Source organism: Theropithecus gelada, chromosome 10, assembly GCF_003255815.1.
Source record: "Theropithecus gelada isolate Dixy chromosome 10, Tgel_1.0, whole genome shotgun sequence".
Lineage (NCBI taxonomy): Eukaryota > Metazoa > Chordata > Mammalia > Primates > Cercopithecidae > Theropithecus > Theropithecus gelada.
The window spans coordinates 67,249,920-67,274,064 of record NC_037678.1 but is presented as its reverse complement, the minus strand read 5'-3'; the positions used below and the strand labels follow the sequence as shown (position 1 = coordinate 67,274,064).

Here is a 24,145-nt window from a genome sequence, read left to right as displayed (position 1 = left end):
CTTTGGACCATGCACAGTGGCTCACACCTGTAATCCCAACATTTTGGGAAGCCAAGGTGGGCAGATCTCTTGAGCCCAGGAGTTTGAGACCAGCCTGGTAACATGGCAAAACCCTGTATCTAATAAAAGCACAAAAAAATTAGCTGTTTGTGGTAGTATGTGCTTGTGGTCTCAGCTACTCAGGAGGCTGAGATGGGAGAATTACCTGAGCCTGGGGAGGTCGAGGCCACAGTGAGCATTGATCGTGCCACCGCACTCCAGCCTGGGTGACAAAGTGAGACCCTGTCTCAAAAAATATATACATGAATTAATTAAAATAAAAAATCAAGAAACAGTTTTTTTTGTTGTTGTTTGTTTGTTTGTTTGTTTTTTGAGATGGAGTCTTGCTGTGTCACCAGGCTGGAGTGCAATGGCGTGATCTTGTCTCACACAACCTCCGCCTCCTGGGTTCAAGCGATTCTCCCGTCTCAGCCTCCCAAGTAGTTGGGATTACAGGCACCCACCACCGAGCCCAGCTAATTTTTGTATTTTTAGTAGAGTCAGGGTTTCACCATATTGGTCAGGCTGGTCTCGAATTCCTGGCCTCAGGCGATCTGCCCGCCTCTGCCTTCAAAGTTCTGGGACTACAGGCATAAGCCACCACACCCGGCATTTCAAAATTTTATATAGAATTTTTGTATAGATCCGGTTCATTTTAACAACTGTTCTATCAGCCGGGCACTGTGGCTCACGCCTGTAATCCCAATACTTTGGGGGGCCGAGGTGGGTAGATCACTTGAGGTCAGGAGTTTGAGACCAGCCTGACCAACATTGAGAAACCCTGTCTCTACTAAAAATACAAAATTAGCTGGGCTCGGTGGCGCGTGCCTGTGATCCCAGCTACTCAGCAGGCTGAGGCAGGAAATCATTTGAACCTAGGAGGCAGAGGTTGCGGTGAGCCGAGATCACGCCATTGCACTCCAGCCCGGGCAACAAGAGCGAAACTCAGTCTCAAAAAAACAAAACAAAACAAACAAACAAAAAAACTGTTCTATCATATGACTATACCACAGATATGGTATAGTTGATAGACAGCTTTTTTCCATTTTTTTCTAATAACCAATATTTTCTTGAACATTCTTGTACATTTAAGAGAAAAATAATTTTTTTTGAAAACAGGATCTCTGTCTCCCAGCCTGGAGTGCAGTGGCACAGTCATAGCTCACTGTAGCCTCAACCTCCTGCATTTAAGTGACCCTCTTGCCCAGCCTTCTAAGTAGTTAGGACTGTAGGCAGGGGCCACGTACGCCCAGGTTAAGAACAAAAATGTTAATGGCATCAGTCTATTTCTGTGTGATTTTTCTCCAGTCATTTGCTGTCTTAGTATTAGCAGGAGAGAGAGCTAGAGTTGGATTCAATGAAGGATTAGGGTGTTTCCAGGTCAGTAATGGATGTAATCAGAGCATAGAAAGTGCCAGTGTTGTCTGGATCAGCAGGTCAATAGATTGAGACCATCCTGGACAACATGGTGAAACTCCATCTCTACTAAAAATACAAAAAAAAATTAGCTGGGCATGGTGGCACGCACCTGTAGTCCCAGCTACTTGGGAGGCTGAGGTAGGAGAATCACTTGAACCCAGTAGGCAGAGGTGAGCCGAGATCATGCCATTGCACTCCAGCCTGGCAACAGAACAAGACTCCATCTCGCAAAAAATAAATAAATAAATAAATAAATGCCGATGTTGTCAAGAAAGTTTCAAATGATAAGCCAGGAAATCTGTATGGTGAAAGAAATAAAGAGAGGGAGGAGCTGTTAGAAAATATAAAGGAACAAATGAATAAAATAAAATGTTAAAAGAATAATTGAATGAGAATTTAAAAGATAAGAAATTGGGGTCAGAGAGTGAGATGTTTGAATTTAATATTTCAGAATTAGAGGTGGCTGTGGAAGAATGTGGCTGAAGTGAAGTGAAACTGAAAAGTCCCTGAAGTGGAGGCCTTGAACGAGTTGAGAACCCAGAATTTAGGATGTGTCATGTACACAGACATTTAGGTTGCCTAGGACGATGGCTAGACTCAGAATGAAGAGGCATACACAACGTCTGGTGCCAAAGCCTACGATAAACAGAGTATCCATCAGGTTGGTAGTAGAATGAACATATAGCATGAGCCTTAGAGGAGCAGCAGGTTGGGGTAATGGACTGAAAGTATGTGACAGCAAGTGGATGAAGACTCCAACTCCAGTCTTTTTTTTTTTTTCTTTTTTTTTTTTTCGAGACAAGTTCTGGCCCTGTCAACCAGGCTGGAGTACAGTGGTGCAATCTTGGCTCACTGCAACCTCCACCTCCCAGGTTCATGCGATTCTCCTGCCTCAGCCTCCCGAGTAGTTGAGATTACAGGCGCACACCACCACACCTGGCTAATTTTTTGTATTTTTAGTAGAGACGGGGTTTCACCATGTTGGCCAGACTGGCCTCAAACTCCTGACTTCATGATCCACACACCTCAGCCTCCCAAAGTGCTGGGATTACAGGTGTGATCCACCAGACCTGGACAACTCCCAGTCTTAACACAAACAGAGCATGCAGTGATGACAGATAACATTCCAGGGAGGGCTACAAGGGAAGTAATATTCAAATGGGAAGGCCAGGTTTCATGAATGCAGAAAGTAGAAGGAACTTTCTAGAACAGGCTGGCAGTATAGACAACTTTATCTCACATAGATTCCATAGTCCTCTCGCAGAGGACTCCCCATTCTCCTTAACCTCAGCTCCCCAGTGCTGCTCAGCTTCCCTCCGCTGCCAGAGCTCCTCAACTTCTTATACCCCAAACCCTCAGCCTGAAGCCCTGGTGATCTCCACTGTTCTCCCTAAGCTCCCTCTGCCCATCTTTCTTTTCACAGTGACTTCACCCCTCAGAATTCCCATACTTCTTTATAGGCCCCACATTGAAACCTAGCCATTTATTTAAAATAAAACAATTGGGCCAAGCATGGTGGCTCATGCCCGTAATCTCCGCAACTCAGGCGGCCCAGGCAAGAGGATCACTTGAGGCCAGGAGTTTGAGACCAGTCTGGGCAACGTGGTGAGACCCCATCTCTACAAACAATTTTTTTTTTTTTTTTTTTTTTTTTTTTTAGAGAGAGTGTCGCTCTGTCGCCCAGGCTGGAGCGATCTCAGCTCACTGCAACCTCTTGGAAAACAGTCTGGCTGTTCTATGAATGCTAAACATAGAGTTACCATATGATTCAACCATTCCATTCCAAGGTATATATCCAAGAGAAATGAAAACATATGTCCACACAAAACTTGTTTGCAAATGTTCATCACAGCATTATTCATAACAGTAGAAAAGTAGAAGCAACCTAGATATCCATCAACCAATGAATAGATAAAAACAATATGGTGGCCAGGCACAGTGGCTCACACCTGTAATCCCAGCACTGTGGGAGGCCGAGGCGGGGGATCACTTGAGGTCGGGAGTTCGAGACCAGCCTGGCCAACATGGCAAAACTCTGTCTCTACTAAAAATACCAAAAAAATTAGCCAGGCGTGGTGGCAGGCACCTGTAATCCCAGCTACTTAGGAGGCTGAGGCAGGAAAACTGCTTGAACCTGGGAGGTGGAGGTTGCAGTGGGCCGAGATCGTGCCATTGCACTCCAATCCAGCCTAGGCGACAAGAGCAAAACTAAAAAACAAAACAAACAAACAAACAAACAAAAAACCCACAATATAGTATATCCAGACAATGGATTATTATGCAGCAATAAAAAGAAATGAAGTACTAATACATGCTACAACATGGATGACCCTCAAAAAACATTAAATGAAAGAAATCAGTCACAAGAGGTCACATATTGGATTATTCCATGTCTATGAAGTGTGCTTCCCCACCCACTCCCATGGCCAATTTTAGACCTCATCACCAGAATTGTTTGAATTCTGAAATTTTTAATTTATGTCATTCTGTGTTCTCACCATCCTATTATTCTGGTTTTCATTCATTACTCTGAGTACACCTGTCGTTCTACCCCCATTGAGACACTGCACTTTTTATCTCTTCTCTTTATAGTCTGTTGACCCTCTCACCTGTTTGGTTCTTCCATCTAGTTCCCATCCGGTCTATCGTTTTAATTTCTCTCTTGCCAGTATTAACTCCCTTGCTCAATTGTCTTCCTATCTTGTCCACCTAGAAAGACCTCAACCCTGCAATTGTGTATTTTTTCCATGCCTGCCTCTGGATTCTTGAGTACTATTGAAGAAAATCAAGCAAAGATTATATTGGTACCAATAAATATGGTTTTCAACTTTTACTAAGTTCTACTCTGTCCTCCTTCTCCAAAACCACCATTTATAACTACATTAGATTGTTAGGGCTGCCATAACAAAGTGCCACTAAGTGGGTGGCTTAAAGCAATGGAAATTTATTGTTTGGTAGTTATGAAGTCTGAAAGTCTGAAATCAAGGTGTTGGCAGGGCTACGCTCTATCCACAGGCTCCAGGAGAGGAACCTTCCTTGCCTTTTCTAGCTTCTGGAGGTTGCCAACAATCCCTGGCATTTCTTACCTAGCACCTGCATAACTCCAATCTCTGCCGCTGTTATCACATGACATTCTCCCTCCCTGGGTGTTTGTCTCTGTGTCTCTTCTATTCTTCTTCTTCTTCTTTTTTTTTTTTTTTTTTGAGATGGAGTCTTGCTTTGACACTCAGGCTGGAGTGCAATGGCGCTGTCTCCACTCACTGCAACCTCCACCTCCCAGGTTCAAGCGATTCTCCTGCCTCAGCCTCCTAAGTAGCTGGGATTACAGGCGCCCACCACCACGCCCAGCTAATTTTTATATTTTTAGTAGAGACTGGGTTTCACCGTGTTGGCAAGGCTGGTCTCGAACTCTTGACCTCATGATCCACCCAAAGTGCTGGGATTACAGATATGAGCTACCATGCCCGGCCAATACATATGAATTCTATCTGCACCTCTCCAATCTCCACTGCCTCCTTCATAGGTAAGACTATAGTCTTCTCTCACCTGGACTACTACAACTGACTTGGTCAGCAAGTTATGTTAATAGAGCATTTTGGGCAGAAAGAACAGCACATGAAAAGGCATTGAGGTAAGAGTTGGCTTGATTTTGAGGACAAAAGGAAAGCCAAGGTCAGTGAGACTGGAAGGTAATGAGTAAGGGTTGCAGTATAAAAGATGAGGTCTGAGGCCGGGGGCAGTGGCTCACGCCTGTAATCCCAGCACTTTGGGAGGCCGAGGTGGGTGGATCACGAGGTCAGGAGGTTGAGACCATCCTGGCTAACTCGGTGAAACCCCGTCTCTACTAAAAATACAAAAAATTAGCCGAGTGTGGTGGCGGGCGCCTATATTACCAGCTACTCGGGAGGCTGAGGCAGAATGGCGTGAACCCGGGAGGCGGAGCTTGCAGTGAGCGGAGATGGCGCCACTGCACTCCAACCTGGGCGATAGAGTGAGACTCCACCTCAAAAAAAAAAACAAAACAATGAGGTCTGAGAGGCAGACAGAGTCCAGATTTTGGAGGCCTTGAAGGTCCATGATAAGGAGTTTGCATTTTATTTTATTTTAAGCAAAGCGGTGACATGTTTTAAAAGGGCTCTCTTAGCTGGTTTACAGAGAATAGGTTGTAGATCACAGCGTAGTTTACTTCCAGCATGTTCTCTAGACTTGGCAAGGTGAGATGTTAATGCGACCCCAATTTTAGGGCTTGCTCTAGCTTGCTTTCACTGTATATGAAACTGGAAAGCTATCCAAGTTGTTTTCATTTTAGCTTCAAATAAGGAAACCTCTTTTATTCTCTGTTAACTGCCAAGGATCAAGAGTCCCTCCCTGGAAGAGGCAAGGTGATACATTCTTTCCCTGGGGAAAAAAACTGTCACAGGAAGCCAGAAAGAAGAAGGGAAGGGGGGCAGTGTCCCAATCCCATTGGATTATGCAATCAAGCTGAAGGTACCCATCTCCATTCAAATAAAGTGATTGTGCTTTCCTAAAATGAAAAGCTATTGTCTATCAAGAACTTATGCTCATTTATGAATTTATCTATGTGAAAATATTTAGGAAAGTTACATATTTAATAAATCACCTTTTTTTTTTTTTTTTTTTGAGACAGAGTCTCACTCCGTTGCCCAGGCTGGAGTGCAATGGCGCGATCTCGGCTCACCACAACCTCTGTCTCCCGGGTTCAAGCAATTCTCCTGCCTCAGCCACCTGAGTAGCTGGGATTACAGGTGCCTACCACCACGCCCGGCTAATTTTTGTATTTTTAGTAGACACAAGGTTTCACCATGTTGGCCAGACTGGTCTTGATCAACAAGTAATGTTGATAGCACATCCTGACCTCAGGTGATCCACCCGCCTCGGCTTCCCAAAGTGCTGGGATTATAGGTGTGAGCCACCACACCCAGCCAATCACCTTTTTTTTTAGAGACAGGGTCTCCCTCTGTCACCCATGCTGAGTGCAGTGGCATGATCACAACTCACTGCAACCTCAAACTCCCAGCTCAAGTGATCCTCCTGCCACAGCCTCCCAAGTAGCTGGGACCACAGGCACTTGCCACTAGGCCCAGGTAATTATTTTTACTTTTTGTGGAGATGGGGTCTTGCTATGTTGCCCAGGCTGGTCTCAAATTCCTGGACACAAGCAATCCTCCCACCTGGGCTTCCGAAAATGCTGGGATTATAGGTGTGAGCCACCATGCCCAGCCATATATCATGGTTTGTTTTTTGTTTTTTTGAGACAGTCTCACTCCATCACCCAAGCTGGTGTGCAGTGGCATGATCTTGGCTAACTGCAACCTCCGTCTTCAAGAGATTCGCCTGCCTCAGCTTCCTGAGTAGCGGAATTACAGGTGCACACCACCACATGTGGCTAATTTTTGTATTTTTAGTAGAGACAGGATTTCACCATGCTTGCTGGTCTCAAACTCCTGACCTCAAGTGATCCACCTGACTCGGTCTCCCAAAATGTTGGGATTACAGGTATGAGCCATTGACCCTGGCCAAATGACCTTTATTAAAAAGACGAATTTTATACTGAAACTGTTCTAGAACATTCAGAATATATATACTCTAGGACAATATTTGCCAATGGGATCAGTTATAATGTCTGTTTTTCTTTGAGGAACAGTCTGTGCCCTTTACCTATCAATTAACCCAGCAGAGAGCTGGTTTCCGTGTCTTATTGGCCCCCACACAGAATTGTTTTATTTGCCCCTTAGTGCAGTGCAAACAATTTTTTTTTTTTTTTCTGAGACAGAGTCTCACTCTGGAGTCGCCCAGGCTGGAGTGCAGTGGCCGGATCTCAGCTCACTGCAAGCTCTGCCTCCCAGGTTTACACCATTCTCCTGCCTCAGCCTCCCGAGTAGCTGGGACTACAGGCGCCCGCCACCTCGCCTGGCTAGTTTTTTATATTTTTTAGTAGAGACGGGGTTTCACCGTGTTAGCCAGGATGGTCTCGATTTCCTGACCTCTTGATCCACCCGTCTCGGCCTCCCAAAGTGCTGGGATTATAGACTTGAGCCACCGCGCCCGGCCAGTGCAAACAATTTTAAGAAACCATTCTATTGGCCAGGCACAGTGGTTCATGCCTGTAATCCCAGCACTTTGGGAGGCTGAGACTGGCGGATCACTTGAGGTCAGGAGTTCGAGACTAGCCTGGCTGATGTGGTGAAACCCTGTCTCTACTAAAAATACAAAAATTAGCCAGGTGTGGTGTCATGTGCCTGTAATCCCAGCTACTCGGGAGGCTGAGGCATGAGAATCTCTTGAACCTGGGAGGAGAAGGTTGCAGTGAGCCAAGATCACGCCACTGTACTACAGCCTGGATGATAGAACAAGACTCCATTTCAAAAAAAAAAAAAAAAAACAAACCTTTCTATGAACCTTATTGCTGTGTTTATTGTAATAATGTAATCGAAGATATTTGTTACATTAGTTTTCAAGAATGGCTGTACAATTTGCTGAGCAATGCTTGATTAACTCAGATGCAATAATCTGTGTAATAGCCTATTTTCTTGCTTTGTTTTGGTTGCTAGACAGCTTAGGTATTGCTCGCCTGTAGCAGATATAGATCATTATGATCCACATTTTAGCCCCATTCTTGGCTTCATTTTATTCCCTTGTTTTCTTTTTCTGTTGACTCACATTTGATTTATCTTGTCTTGCTTTTTACATATCTTACTAAGACTTTAAAATCAATTCTTAAACATGGCAAAATAGGAAGGGTGAACAATATTGAATATACTGAAACCATTTCCAAGCAGGCATTAAATTCTATCCTTTTTTGAAACAGAGTCTCATTCTGCCGCCCGGACTGGAGTGCAGTGGCACGATCTAGGCTCACTGCAGCCTCCGCTTCCCAGGCTCATGCCTCAGCCTCCTGAGTACCTGGGATTACAGACATGTGCCACCATGCCCAGCTAATTTTTGTATTCTTAGTAGAGATAGGGTTTTGCCATGCTGGCCAGGTGGTCCCAAACTCCTGGGCTCAAATGATCCATCTGCCTCGACCTCCCAAAGTGTTGGACGGGTAGATCACTTGAGCTTAGGAGTTCAAGACCAGCCTGGGCAACATGGCAAGACCCCACCCTACAAAAAAGAGAAAAATGAATTGTTGGCTGTGGTGGTGCACAGCTGTGGTCCCAGCTACTCAGGAGGCTGAGATGGGAGATTGCTTGAGTCCAGGAGGCAGAGGTTACGGTGAACCAAGATTGCACCACTGCACTCTAGCCTGGGCCACAGAGGGAGACACTGTCTCAAAAAAAAAAGGTAAAAATATGGCCAGGCACGGTGACTTACACTTGTAATCCCAGCACTTTGGGAGGCTGAGACAGGCGGATCACCTGAGGTCAGGAGTTTGAGACCAGCCTGGCCAACATGGTGAAACCTCGTCTCTACTAAAAATTAAAAAAAAAAATAGCCAGGCATGGTGGCAGGCACCTGTATTCCAGCTACGTGGAAGGCTGAGGCAGGAGAATAGCTTGAACGTGGGAGGCAGAGGTTGCAGGGAGCTGAGACGGTGCCATTGCACTCCAGCCTGAGTAACAAGAACGAAACTCAATTCCCAAAAAAATTAATAAATAAAAAGTAAAAAATAATGGAAATTATTTGTTTGCATTCCTGTCTCTATAACTAGACTGTAAACTCCTTTTGAAGACAGTTATTGTTCATTCATTCAACAAATACAATGGAGTCACATTATGTACCCAGTTGATTTACTTGACTTCTTAGGAAAAACATAAAAAAAGAAGAAAGACCAATACTCTATGATTCCACTTATGTAAGGTACCTGGAGTAGTCACATTCATTGAGACAGAAAGTAGAAGGGTTGCTACCAGGGGCTGGGAGGAAAAGGAAATGGGAAGTTGCTCAATGGGTGTAGAATTTCAGTTTTGCAAGATAAAAAAGTTCTAGAGATCTGTTGCTCAGCAACGTGAATATAGTTAACAGTATAAAGTATGTGTTTCAAAATGGCTAAGATGGTACATTTTGTTCTGTGTTTATTACCACAATTTTTTTAAAAAAAGAAAAGGAAGAAGAATCAACTAGCGGTGCCTGAGATGAGAATATGAATCTGTGCTGTTTCCATGGCTGGTCTTGGTTCCTTCCTTCATAGAATATGCATCTCATTGGGCTGAATATGATTTTATTGTTTAAAGATAAATGTTTCTGGCCAGGCGCGGTGGCTCACGCCTGTAATCCCAGCACTTTGGGAGGCTGAGGCAGGAGGATCACCTGAGGTCAGGAGTTCAAGACCACCCTGGCCAACATGGTGAAACCCTGTCTCTACTAAAATTACAAAAATTAGCCGGGCATGATGGCAGGCGCCCGTAATCTCAGCTACTTGGGAGGCTGAAGCAAGAGAATTGCTTGAGCCCAGAAGGCAGAGGTTGCAGTGAGCCAAGATCGTGCCACTACACTCCAGCCTGGGCAACAAGAGTAAAACTTCATCTCAAAAAAACAAAAAAAAAAGATAAATGTTTTTTACAACATGGTCCCTTCCTGCAAGCCAGCTGTTTACATGGGCCTTAATCAAAGAAACTGTTTTCGTATTGGAGGGGGAAAATGGTCATACTAAACTCATTAAGAGAGAGTTAAAGAATCTTGAAGGATCGTTTTTATTATATGAGCACTACCAAATAGTACAATATATTACATATCCAAAATATATTACATATATTGTGGAGGTCCTGGTACCAGTTTTTACTACTGTTTTCTTTCCTCACCAACTCTCAAGTGATATGTCTGATCTTTGAGGCCCTGGCTCTTGGGTTTTCTCTGTTTTCCAAGTCAGCACCTCTCAGAGGGCAAGTGGACAGCCTCCAGTGCCCACACCTAAGGGACCTGGCAGCTCCCAGCTGAAGCCATCCTTCACAGAGTCAGTGGAACCAATCATCAACACGATATGATTTTAAGGATGGGAAGATATGTCCTCTGCACCTTGCTAACTCATGGTATTCATTTGCTCATATAGTCCCTATGCTGAACATGCCTTCCTTGAACCCTGCTATGGCTTGAGTATTTTGAGTGTGTCCTCCAAACGCTCACGTGTTGGAAACTTAATCCCTAATACCATAGCATTGGGAGGCAGACCCTAATAAGAATGCGATTGGGTCATAAAGGGCAGAGCCATTGGGAACTGATTAATGTTGTTATCACAGAAGCAGGTTAGTTATTATGAGTGGGTTTTTTTGTTTGTTTGCTTTTTGGGTTTTTTTTTTTTTTGAGACGGAGTCTCACTCTGTCACCCAGGCTGGAGTGCAGTGGCATGATCTTGGCTTACTGCAACTTCCACCTCCCAGGTTCAAGTGATTCTCTTGCCTCAGCCTTTTGAGTAGCTGGGATTACAGGTGCGCACCACCATGCCTGGCTAATTTTTCTATTTTTAGTAGAGATAGGATTTCTACTAAACCCCGTCAGGGCTCGTCTTGAACTCCTGTCCTTATGATCCGCCCACTTTGGCCTCCCAAAGTGCTGAGATTATAGGCGTGAGCCACCGCGCCCAGCCGAGAGTGAGTTGTTATAAAGCGAATCCAGCCCCTCATGCCTCTCTCTGTTTCACATGTTCGCTTCCACCTTCTGCTCTTTGCCCATGGGATAAAGCAGCATGAGGGCCTCACCGGATGCCAGCACCATACTCTTTAACTTCCCAGCCTCCAGAACTGTGAGCTAAATAAATGTCTGTTCATCACAGATTGCCCATTCTGTGGCATTCTGTTACAGCAACAGAAAATCGATCAAGACAAACTCCACCCAAGTTTCATTCAATCTTCAGGACCCAGCTCAGTCCCTCATCCTCCATGAAGCCTTCTTACTATTTTTTCCATTGTTCCCCTCACTTGTCATATGAACATTTAATTACCTTCTTTCTGTTATTTACCTGAGTTAAACCATTATGTATTTCTCACATAATTCTTCATTTCTTTCTTTTGTTTTTTTTCTTTTTTCAGACACAGGGTCTCACTCTGTCGCCTAGTCTGGAGTGCTGTGGCATGACCATGGCTCACTGCAGCCTCAAACTCCTGGCTCAAGTGATCCTCCTCTCTCAGCCACCCAAATAGCTGGGACTACAGGCGTGTACCACCAGGCCCAGCTATTTCAGAGACAGGGTCTCAGTATGTTGCACAGGCTGTATTCTTTTTTTTTTTTTTTAGACAGAATCTCACTCTGTCACCCAGACTGGAGTGCAGTGGCATGATCTCAGCTCTCTGCAACTTCTGCCTCCCGGGTTCAAGTGATCCTCATGCCTCAGCCTCCCACATAGCTGGGACTACAGCTGTGCACCACCACGCCCAGCTAATTTGTGTGGTTTTAGTAGACATGGGGTTTTGCCATATTGGCCAGGCTGGTCTCAAACTCCTGGCCTCATGTGATCCAGCCGCCTTGGCCTCCCAAAATGCTGGGATTACAGGAGTGAGCCACAACTCCCGGCCCAGGCTGTATTCTTTACTTCTTTTGTTATTATTTAATATGTCATGTTTATAGGCCTTGACTCCCCCATTATCAATAAATATAGGTAAAGTTTATAGGCCAGACGTTCTTCAAAGGACTTTTTTATGAACATTATATATAACCTTCCCAACAGCTCCATGACATAAGAACTATTATTGTCTCCATTTGACATATGAGGAAACGTGAGGAAAGATAGCTGTGGTGACTTTGCCCAAGGTCACACAGCAAGAACGAGGCATAGCTGGAGTTTAATTTCAGGCTGTCTGACACCATAGCTCAAACCTATGTTCAATGTGCAGGATTGAAGGGAACTTTAGTGTTTATCTAATCAACTACCTTCTCTTGCACTGCTCTTTCTCTTCCTCTAAACCAAGCTCAGATCCCTTTTCCAGTTGCCCAAGTCGTTATCTAAGCTCTTTTTTTTATTTTTTACTTTCTATTTTTATTTTGTTATTTTTTTTAAGATGAAGTCTCACTCTGTCGCCCAGGCTGGAGTGCAGTGGCATGATCTCGGCTCATTGTAACCTCCGCCTCTTTGGTTCAGCAATTCTCCTGCCTCAGCCTCCCAAGTAGCTGGGATTACAGGGGTGCACCACCATATCCAGCTAATTTTTTTTAATTATTATTAGAAACAGGGTTTCATCATATTGGCCATGCTAGTGTCGAACTCCTGGCTTCAAGTGATCCAACGGCCTTGGCCTCCCAAAGTGCTGGGATTACAGGCGTGAGCCACCACACCTGGCCTATTTTTTATTTTTTTGAGACAGGATCTCCTTCTGTTGCCCAGGCTAGAGTGAAGTGGTGTGATCTCAGCTCACTAGTCCCAACCTCTCAGGCTCAAGCAATTCTCCCACCTTAGTCTCTTGAGTAGCTGGGACTACTGGCACACACTACCATGCCCAGCTAATATTTTAATTTTTTGTAGAGGCAGAGTCTCCCTATGTTTCCCAGGTTGATCTCAAACTCCTGGTCTCAAGGAGTCCTCCCACCTCAGCCTCCCTAAGTGCTGGGATTACAGATGTGAGCCACCACACCCATCCCTAAGCTCTTCTTGCCATGGAGAACTTAGTATTTTGCCTTTTCCATCTTTAGACTTAAAAAACTCTTTTAAATTCATCTGACTTCTGCCTAAGGAGGAATGTAGTATAGTAGCTCATCTGCACAATGGAGATTATAGTAGCTATCTCCCAGGATGGTTGTAAGGAATGAATGAAGTCAGGACAAAAGCATTTAGCTCAGTGCCTGGCACAGGAACTGCCGAACACACGGCAGCAATAGGCTATCCTTTACTTCTCTTTATAAATCTGTGCTTTGGAGCCACACAAACCAATCACTTCTCTTTTACCCATGGTAGTCCTTCAATCTTTTTTTTTTTTTTAACACGGAGTCCTGCTCTGTCACCCAGGCTGGAGTGTAGTGGTGTGATCTCAGCTCACTGCAACCTCTGCCTCCTGGGTTCAAGCAATTCTCCTGCCTCAGCCTCCCAAGTAACTGGGACTACAGGCGTGTGCCACCACACCGGCTAATTTTTGTATTTTTAGTAGAGACGGGGAATGTTGGCCAGGCTGGACTCAAACTTCTGACCTCATGATCCGCCTGCCTCGGCCTCCCAAAGTGCTGGCATTACAGATGTGAGCCACCACGCCCGGCCAGTCCTCCGGTCTTGAAAGCTGTGATCATTTCCTCTAAGTTGTCATCATTCTGCTCTTCCTCCTCCTCCTTTTCTTTTCTTATCTCTATATCTCTAGTTTCTTCAACTGAATCTCACAAGGCATTGTTTCTAGGCCCCTTACTATTCTGTCTGCCTCTGCCCCTCTCACTGTGGTCACTGAACAGAGTGAAACCACAATTTCCTTGGGTTTATACTATGTGTCTGTTAACGAAGCCCGCAATCGCATTAGCATTTAGGCTGCCACATTACATTCAGCTAGCTCTAGCTAGCTCCATTGAGTTCATAGCCACCTACAACAGCATTTCTTCCCCATCTGAAATTGTGAAATCACATTTTTTTACATTCTGTACGTGTGCAGTTGGTTTCATGAATTCAGATGGATAATTTGACTGTTTTCTCTCTTTTATTTTATCTCCTCTGATTCAGCCTATCGTATCCTAACATCCTTTGGAATCTTTATTTCTTCTTCCATTTATGCATAGATCTTGAGGACAGGATTGTTGCAAGGTAAGGGAATTCCTGTAAAGCACAAGTACCTGGCATGCAATAAGTCCTTGATAAACATTAACAACTGTGGTTGTTACTATTATCCTCAGCACAGTATCTGGCCCATAGTTGACTCTCAATAAATAGTTGCTGATTAATGAATGAGTGACTGGATCCATGATTGGTGAAACGAATGAACGTTCCCTCTCCTGAACCCTAAGCCCAGCGAATTTGATATTATCCTTATTTTACATATGGGAAAATTGAGGCTCAGAGAGGTTAAGTAACTTCCTCAAAGTAGCTCACTTGGAGAGTGGTAAAACCAGGACTAGAACTCAGGTCTGCCTGATTCCCAGGCCTGTGTGACTAACACTTCCCCACTATACTTTCTTACATCTGTGTTCAGGTCAGAACTAGTCGTGGAGTCAGAAGACTGAGGGGTTTCCTGAGGTTGTATGTTCCATGCCCTAGAAAAGTGGGTTCTCCTGTTGTGACCTTGGGACAAGGAGATGTGGAGGGGCCACGAGGTGGGGAGCAGAGCACTGGAAGCCTCTTCTCTTTTCTCTTCCGTGGGCCTCTCAATTTTCACTGCCCTAAACTCTGCTTAGCTATTCCTCCCAAGAAACTAACAGCACTGTGTGTCCCCAAGGAGAAACGTTTAAGACCAAGGAGCCAAGACCCAGGGAGGTGATTCAACAGTTTGCCAGGACTGCAGTCAGTGGAGTCAAGGGCCCAGAGAGCAGCAGCAAGAATGGTATAAAGAACACTGAGGGCCCAGGGCAGTGGCTCACACCTGTAATCCCAGCACTTTGGGAAGCCAAGGTAGGAGGATCGCTTGAGGCCAGGAGCTCAAGAGCAGCCTGGCCAACACGATGAAACCCTATCTCTACTAAAAATACAAAAATTAGCCTGGTATGGTGGCATGCGTCTGTAGTCCCAGCTACTTGGGAGGCTGAGGCAGGAGAATCCCTTGAACCCAGGAGGCAGAGGTTGCAGTGAGTGAGCTGACATTGTGCCACTGCACTCCAACCTAGGCGACAGAGGAATACTTTGTCTCAAAACAAAAACAAAAACAAAAACAAAAAACAAACAAACAAACAAAAACCAATGAGGGCCAGGTGCGATGGCTCATGCCTGTGATCCAGAACTTTGGGAGGCCAAGGTAGGAGGATTGCTTGAGGCCAGGAGTTCAAGACCAGCCTGGGCAACATAGTGAGACCTCATCTCTTAAAAAAAAAAAAAAAAAGTTTAAAAGTTAGCCAGATGTGGTGGCACACACCTGTGGTCCTGGTACTTGGGAGGCCAAGGTGAAAGCTGCAAGTGAGCTATGATTGTAACACTGAACTCCAGCCTGGGCAACAAAGCAAGAAAGACCCTGTCTTAAAAGAAGAAGAAGAACAAGAACAAGAACAAGAAGAACAAGAAGAAGAACAAGAGGAAGAACAAGAACAAGAAGAAGAATGCAGAACTGCAGGAACCCGTAGTTATCACTCTGCCCCTTTGGGTATCAGCTTCCCCATCTGTAAAAAGTGAGGGTGGAGAGTTCTTGCCTTACCTGCTTCACTATGCAAGGCATGGTAATGATAACAGCTAACACATCCTGAGTGCCACCTCTGTGCCTGCTACTGTGTTGAGTGTTTCTCATATCCTTGCAGTTAGCGCCATGAAATAAACATATTGTTTACCCTCTTTTTTTTTTTAACTAATGAGGAAACCAAGGTTCATGGAATTAAGTTACTTGCCCAAGGCCTCTAACTCAAAGTGACAGAACTAAAATTTTGTAACTGTGCAGCCTTCAGAGCTGAGAGACCATGGGCAGGAGAGTGTTTACGAACTCTCAAGTATGATAGATGCCTTGTACCCTTTGGGGCTAGAATGAACAGTACCAGTTTGCAGCTTGTTATGGTTGCAGTTGGAGGTGGGTGGCTGGGGGACAGTGTTTTCCAAGGAGGCCCTTGAACAGATCCTGTGGTTAGGATGGATGACCTGATCGAATCCCCAGAGTCTGGGTGGGAAAAGGCAGGAGGGTCCACAGTCTGAAAGAGAGCCCTGGGGCAGGTTGAGGTGGTAGAGGAAACTCCTAGGGTGTCAATCCAAACAGTCCATTGGGAGCCCAGGCCTTCAGCGGGAGGAGCACTGTGGCTCAGATGACACGAACCTCTCTGACAGGGCTAAGGCAGAGAGAAGCTCCAGTTCAGTCAGAACTTTCCAAGAAACCAGGGACACGCAGCTCAGGAAATAATACTTGTGGGAGCCAGCCCCACCTGTGACCTCTTCATCTTATCTCTCTGCCCTTGTGTTTCTGGCCCCCCAGCTTCTATACTGCTCCCCCTGGATCCCCAGCCCACTCGCTGGCTTCCCCAGCACCTCCCTTCCAGGCCCATTCTCCCCTCACACATATCACAGCTCTGTCTGCCACGGTAGCTCCTTTGTTTACTTCCAGAGCTGCCAGGCCCACCACTAGCCAAACACAATGAAGCCCGGCCGCCAGTGAGGCTCAGTCTGGCCCCTCAGAGAGAGGTAATGGCCTCCGGACCAAGCTCAAAGGTAGGCTACTCCCGCACTGTGCTCAAGCTTCAGGCCTAGAAGGAAAGGGCATGAGGTCTGCCCATAGCTGGGTGGCAATCCCTACTGTTGAAACAGCTTTGGCAAGGAGCCCCGGGAATCAAATACCCAGCTGGAGGGAGGTGGGGGAAGTGTTGAGGTTCGCTGGGTGGGAAGCGGAGGCTTAGACTGCTCCTGGTTCTCCCTGTGTCTCTTCAGCCAGGTAGAACCAGAGTCCTCAGCCCAAGGAACCCAGGTGCCTGTTTCCCCACCAGAGGTCTGTGTTCCCCTCCCAAAAGTCTGTGCCCTGTGCCTCCCCAAAGATTCCAGCTGAGAAAAGGAAGTGAGCATTTACTCTGGGCCAAGCCCCAAGCAGGAAACATTGTCAGGATGTGCCTGGCATTGGTCTGTCTGAGGTTAGCGGGGAGTTTATTTATCTGATGTATAATTATGTATTTATAGAATGTGTAATATAAAGGCAGGGGGCTCCAATTCTGTTTCTGGAGCTGGGGGCTGATGGGTGAGCAGTGAGGGTGCCAAGCTGGAGGGCAACAGAGCCACAGACAGGGTCATGTGAGGAGCAGTGGTTACTGGTGAGAGGACATGCCCCAACAGGGAGGAGGAGAGCCTTGGCAGCCCAGATTTCCCAGGGGAGAGATAGAGGACTCTTTCAATGGTGCCCAGGTAATTCTGTGAGTATGGGGGTGGCAGGGGCAGGCAGATATTGGTGAATGATGTAGGAATGATTTTAGAAGAAATGAAATCCCCAATTTCCCTCCCTTTTAGGGATCTATTTTGGAGACAACAAACGTGACTAAGGAATGTCAAGAAGAAAATAAAATTCTGTTGCCAGGCCCTAATGGAGAAAATAGAGCTCGGGACCCAGGGGCCTTTGGAAGGAACAGGAATGGGGTTAGAGGTGAGCACTGGCCCTGCTAAGCTGTACTCTCTGTCCCATTCTGCTTCAGTTTCCAGGAGTGGGGGTGGGGATGGGGCTCTGAAAACTGAGTTTATACATGAAGCAACCCACCTCCCCTCCCTGGGTCAGAAATTCTTCAACGGGTCACTGGGTCCCCTGGAGTAAACAAGAAATATGCCACAGTTTTAGGCACAGTTTTGCTTTTTATCTCATCAATATACATTTAAATCTAACAGTCTAACAGCCCCACACTCCTCAACCCTGTCCAAGCCCTCTCCTCTTCTCTCCCACCCTTGCCCAGTCAGCTTCTCATCTGTCCCAGGGATAGGAAGTCACCAGGCACAAATGTGACTCGAGGAGGCAGTGGCACCTGTGGCTCTCCCGAGAGGTGCTTAGGAGAGTCCAGAGGCTGAGGAGGCCCAGGTGAGGAGAAATGGTAGGCTGAGTCTCATTGGAAAACACTGTCTCCTGGGACTCAGTCCCATTCAGAGTCTGTCTCCCTGGGCCTGGGCCTGCCACTGGTCACATCAGCAGACGGGCAGCAATCCTCAGCCAGGGGAACTTGTGGATAAAAGGGGGCTTTTAGCCCAAGTCACACTCGGAGAGCGAGCAAGCTTATTGGAATCCACTTTCATGCAAGCTGTGTAGATACTCCTGCCACAGCTTCCTGACCCCTCTGTGATTCCAGGAGTGCAGGAAGGGGCTCTTGGGATGTGCCACCCAGGAAGACAGAGGGCCAGTGCTGCTACCTGCAGCCACACGACTCCACGACCATGTCCTCATACTGCTTATACACCACGTTGTTGGCAGAGTCAATGAAGAGGATGCTGATGGGACTCAGCCGCGTGGGCACACAGCAGGTGGGTGGTGTGGACTCGGGGTCCATGGAGTTCATAAGGGTCTGGATGACTGCATGGTTCGTGGGCTCCAGGTGGGAGCGCAAAGGGAACTCGCACAGCCCCTCGCAGTGGAAAGCCTCGTACTCAAGGGGTGCGATGATCCAGTCGTCCCAGCCCATGTCCTTGAAGTTGACATGCAGTGCCTTCCGACTGCACCGAGCCTTAAGGTTCTTGCTGGGTCGCTTGCCCTGGCGAGTGGCCAGTGGGGCCCGCCGTTTTCGCCTCTGGCTGAACAGGTACTCATACACGGTCTTATCGTCCTGGCCAGATCGGGCCTTAATCTCATTAAAGAACAGGTCCCGTTTCTTGGTGCGGCCAAACACCAGGAACAGGGCCTTCTCGTGGACCTGCCGGGCAGCACGGTCGAAGCCCAGGCCACGGAGGTCGACGGCCCGGCCCCGTTCCCAGGCCTCCAGCTCCAGGCACAGCTGGGCCGAGTTCTTAAAGTTTCGGAAGAGCTTCCAGATGTCGAACACCTCCCAGCCAGATCCGTCCAGGCCTGGCACGGAGCGCACATCCAGCAAGGCGGCCGGCTGCCGGCCGCTGGGGCAGCTGGACAGCTTCAGCTGGGCAGCCCGCCCGCCTCCGGGGGCCGCTGACTTGGCCGTGTCCGAGGGTTTCTTCCGCAAGATCCGCAGCTCGGCCCCCAGCAGCCCATCCTTCTCCAGGGCACTAATGTCAAACACGTACCTCTGCTTCCTGACCACGGGACCTCGGTCATCTAGAGAGAACACCCAGAAGTCATTCCCTGCAACCTCACCAAGGGAGTCAGTCACTTCGAGGCTGCAGGGGAAGGCCCCAGCTCTCTCCCCGTCCAGAGAGCTTTCTTTCACCTCTGCCCCATTCTGACAGAAGCCAAGAGCCAAACCACTGAGAGCCTTTTTCAAAATGAGAGCACCTCCTATGTAGCCAACCAAGTAGGGGTGTTCACCTGTAGATGTGGCTGGGGATGATTTGCCTGCTTCTGGTGTTTGTGTCATGATCTACATGTTATCAGATATTTATCAGCCTTGTAACTGCCTTCTACCTCTCTCTCTCCCGGCCATGAGCTAACGTGGTATCTCATTTGCAAGATAGGTAGAGTGGGCATTAAAATTACTCTTGTTGACTGGGCACAGTGGCTCACACCTGTAATCCCAGCACTTTGGGAGGCTGAGGTGGGCAGATTGCTTGTGCTCAGGAGTTTGAAACTAGCCTGCACAACATGGTGACACTCTGTCTCTACAAAAAGATACAAAAACTAACCAGGCATGGTGGCGTGCACATGTAGTCCCAGCTACTCAGGAGGCTGAGGTGGGAGGATTGACTGACCCCAGGGAGGTCGAGGCTTCAGTGAGCCATGAATTCACTACTGCACTCCAGCCTGGGCAACAGAGAGAGACCCTGGCCAAAAAACAAACAAACAAACAACAACAAAACAAATAAACAACAACAACAACAAAAAACCATGCTTTTCTGGAGGAGAATCCCAAGGTTCAGAGAAGTTAGATGACTTGCTCAAATTCTCAGCTGCTTCTACCATCCCTTAAAGGAGACCTTACTGCTCTTGTTTTACAGATGAGGCACAGAGATGGGGAGTGACTTGACTAAGGTCACACAGCAACTTAATGTCAAAGCTGGTCCACACTGACCTACAGCCCAATTTTCCTGGCTTCCCAGTGCAAGGATTTTGTTGCCTATGTGTCTTACTCTCCTGAGTGTGTGCGTGTGTTACAGTTGTATGGGTGTGTGTGATTGGGTTCATGTGTGAATATGAAAGAGTATACGTTAATGTTGGGTTCATGTGTGAATATGAAAGAGTATACGTTAATGATGCATTATATGTATAAATGATTGGGCTTGTGTACTATTTGAAGAGCACATATATGTATGTATGTGCATAATCGATCTTGTGTACACGTGTATGTAAGAAGGTGTGTGTGCACATGCGTACGTGTGTGATTCGGCATGCGTGTACATGTGTGATTCGGCATGTGTGTACATGTGTGATTCAGCATGTGTGTACGTGTGTGAGTCAGCATGTGTGTACATGTGTGATTCAGCACGTCTGTATAAACATAAGGCTATGTATGTTTATGTGAGAAGCTCAGTAGTATCTCTGAATCAGCATGCCCTCCTTCCTGAATACCAATTTGCCATTGGGGAGCTTTCATATATTGCTCTAGAAGGTGACTAATTAGGCCTTTAAACTCCCCATCTCCCCCTCTCGAAGCTCCCTTAGTGCTGGGGGGCACAAGGACTTATTTTATGAGCCCCCAAGGGGTCACAGCTTTCCCTGGCTGGGCAGGCAGCCAGACCACCTCCCCCACCTCAGCCAGACCTGCTGCCTCTGTGCCTCTCCCACCCCCCCACCCCCCGCCCCGGCAGCCCCCTCCAGGCCAGCTCTAATGAGAAACCTCTCCCATCCTCTGACCCCTCCCCCACCCTGCCAGCCTAGGACCAGAGCAAATGAGCTGCAGGCAACTTGAGCGACCAACAGCCCACCTCCCTCTTCACACTAGGAAGAAACTGAGGCCCTCAGAGCGGGAGGGACTTGCTTAGATCACACAGCAAGTGGAGAGAAAAAGCTGCAACAGTAACACTAGGTGGGCAGAGAGAGACAGAGGAGAGCAGAGAGAGACAGAGGGGAGCAGGTAGTCTCCCGAGTTAATGTAAGGAGAATGAGGCGTGTTCAGGACAGGACCTAAAGTTTTCATGTCGGAAGCGCTCTCAGAAACCACCCTGTCCAACCCCATATAGGTGTACAGATGGGAAAACAGAGACCCCAAGTGAGAAGGGGCTTTCCCAAGGTCACACTGCGAGTTAGACCCTAGGTCTGCTCCCTCCCCATATATTCGAACATCATTCCATGACTCCAAGATGCCCCATTTACTGTGAGCACCTCTCTTGCCTCCTCTATCCCCTTGCCTGAGGGCAAAGTTGCAGAACCACGGGGACCTCAAGATTCATTTCTTTCTCTGCCATCTGAGACCACCTACAAACCCCTGGAGCGTGGAAAGTTCGGCCAGCCCAGCAGGGACAGATGCACAGCTGGGGAATCAAGTCTTGGAATCTGGTCTCCAACTCTGCCACCAACTGGCAGGTGTTGTCTCCTCTCTAGGCTTTAGTGCCCGCCCTGCACCTTGCAGGCGTTGAACCTGGTGATTCCTAGGTGTCCTCCAGCCCTGATGTGTGGGCAGCTCGGGATCTGCTATGTGTGAGATATGTGTGAGTGTCCCCATACGCCCACCCCGGGCCAGATGCACACAGTGTCTCCCACCAGGGCAGTGCCAGGGCTTTGAAAGCCCCTCCATTCATGCAGATGCCCCTCCCTCTGAGCCGTGCCCCTGCCACCCCGCCCCCTCACCTTGCCCTTTGTCAATAAAGCTGGTGATGGTGTTGGCCAGGCCAGCCTCCAACTTCACGCTGCTGTTGCCTCCCTTTCTGTCAGCATCGGACAGCGTCCTGTACAGCGAGAGCATGTACTCGTGGGGTGTGATGGGGGGCGGGCGGAACGGCTCCTTGGGCTCTCGCGGGGGCCCGGGCTCCCTGGCCTTCTTCAGCAGGAAGGAGCTGGGGACAGATCCTGCTTTTGGGGGTGCCTTGCCCCCGGGAAGCTGTCCTTTTGGGGTCACAGTCCGGGCTGTAGCCTGCCTTGTTTGGGGAGGGTGTCCTGGCTTGGGTTCAGGGCCACCCGGTCTGGGGGGCAGCTTTTTGGGTTCATCCTTTTTGGGCTGTGTCAGGCCTCCTGTGTGCCCGGTGCCTCCCTTTGCCCTGGCATTGGCGGCCCCCCCACCATAGCTGTGACCCCCTGGCCTGAAGACGTTCCGGGCCAGGGGGGGCCTCTCCTTGGCCTCTGCTTTGGCCAATCCTGGCCTGGTCCCCTGGGCTTTCTGGCCCCAGTCAGGGGCACCCAACACAGTGCAGATGAATTCCAGGTCCAGCCAAGCCAGGTACCAAAGCAAGAAAGTGAGGAGTTTGGGGAGTCTCATCCTCTGGCCAGCCGCTGAATGACACCAAAGAGAACAGCGGCAGCAGCGAAGGTGCCTCTGGTTTGGCAGGAAAAACCATGAAAGGAGTGGACTTTCAAAAGCAGCGGCAGCAGCAGTAGCAGCAGAAGGAAAGGCTTTCTCCTCAGTCTGAGACTCTTGAAGTCTGCCGGGTGTGTGTTTGTATCCAGTCCCATAGTGGAAATGCTCTCGTATCCAGACGTGCACCGTCTCCAGTCAGCAGCTGAAAATAACTTGTTCTTGAAAGGAGAAAGCCGACCGCCCCCTTTCTCCTGCACAACTGACTGAGGGCTTGAAGGAGGCTTGTATAAGGCTGAGGGATTTTTCCAAGAAGGAAGAATGGCGTAATGCTGCCTGTGTGCTCCAGTTTTTTTTTCCCCCTAGTTTTGAATCCTTTCCAGTGAAAATACTTCACACACACACACACACACACACACACACACACAGGCCTGCAGGTGCTCAGAAAAATCTTTTACAAACCTGAACTCAGGAATTGGAAACGGAATTCCAACCCAAACCAATTTAATTACTCTCTGATGTCATGCTGTCTAAACTCATTTAAGTGCGATATATTTATGTGAAAAAAATCACCGCTGCCCTTTCGAGGCCATGGCTCACGGGGGCTCTTGGCACAGAGCCCCGCAGCGGGACTCTAGGCTTAGGGGGCCTCCCCCTCCATGGAGCAGACTCAGGGGTCTTCACCTCCACCTCATGGAGCAGCCCACCCCACCTTCCCAAGGAGAGATGCTGAAGAATGAGCTCAAAGATCTTAAGCCCCAGAAGCATGGGGAGTGTGGGTTTGTAGTTAAGTCCTTAGAGTGTTTTTAAAGCAGTTTCAACTCCTGCATCTAGCCTGGGACCTGATTTGTTGTATGTGTGTGTTTATGTGTGTCTGTGTGTGTGTGCCTCTGTGTGTGTGTGTGTGTGTGTGTGTCTGTGTGTGTGTATTGGGAGTAGGGACAGACAGATGGCAGCATTTACCCACATTTTCTTTTATTTTAATAAACTTGTGGTGACCCAGAGACTGAAAAATATCTGTGCCCACTACACCCCCTCCCTACCCCCAAATGCCATTGACTGAGTGCATATTCTTCAGGCTTGGGGGCACTGCCGCCCTTAAGTCCACTCCTTGGATGGCGGCAGGTCCAGGGTGTACCCCACCTCCACCCCGGCAAAGACGTCCTCCGAGTTTTCTTAGAAGAGACTGGCTGAGTCTGGGGCAGCAGCGGCCCCTACAGGAGGCTGGAAAAGCCATTTCCCACATGATGCTTTTCTTTTCTGTTTTTCTACGGAGTCTCTCGCTGTGTCGCCCAGGCTGGAGTGCAGTGGTGAGATCTCGGCTCCCTGCAAGCTCCGCCTCCCAGGTTCACGCTGTTTTCCCGACTCAGCCTCCCGAGCAGCTGGGACTACAGGCCCCCGCCACCACGCCCGGCTGATTTTTTATGTTTGTAGCAGAGACGGGGTTTCACCGTGTTAGCCAGGATGGTCTCCATCTCCTGACCTCGTGATCCACCTGCCTCGGTCTCCTAAAGTGCTGAGATTATAGGCGTGAGCCACCGTGCCCGGCACAATTTCCCACATGGTGCTTTTCTGGTAAGTCTGGAAGTTCTGAATTCCAGCTGAACTCAAGAGTATTCTAAATGAAAACTCATTGAAGTATGGAAGCTCCCTTCCTCTGGGGGACCTGTGC

The 24,145-nt window shown here is 47.9% G+C and overlaps 1 protein-coding gene across 1 annotated transcript; it reads right to left on the bottom strand.

Annotated features, from left to right (window-relative positions):
• Positions 1-17,750: 17,750 nt before the first annotated feature.
• On the bottom strand, positions 17,751-22,960 carry GDF5 (growth differentiation factor 5). The gene is made up of 2 exons (XM_025399861.1): positions 21,813-22,960; positions 17,751-19,187 (listed from the first exon to the last, which is right to left on the bottom strand). The coding sequence occupies exons 1-2, from the start codon at positions 22,435-22,437 to the stop codon at positions 18,313-18,315; spliced, it is 1,500 nt and encodes a 499-aa protein (XP_025255646.1). The 5' UTR covers positions 22,438-22,960; the 3' UTR covers positions 17,751-18,312.
• Positions 22,961-24,145: the final 1,185 nt, after the last annotated feature.

Coding starts and splice junctions, on each gene's coding strand:
- GDF5 (XM_025399861.1), bottom strand. CDS start 22,437: ATGAGACTCCCCAAACTCCTCACTTTCTTGCTTTGGTACCTGGCTTGG. Junction 19,188..21,812: donor CTTTATTGACAAAGGGCAAG/GTGAGGGGGCGG, acceptor TGTTCTCTCTAG/ATGACCGAGGTCCCGTGGTC.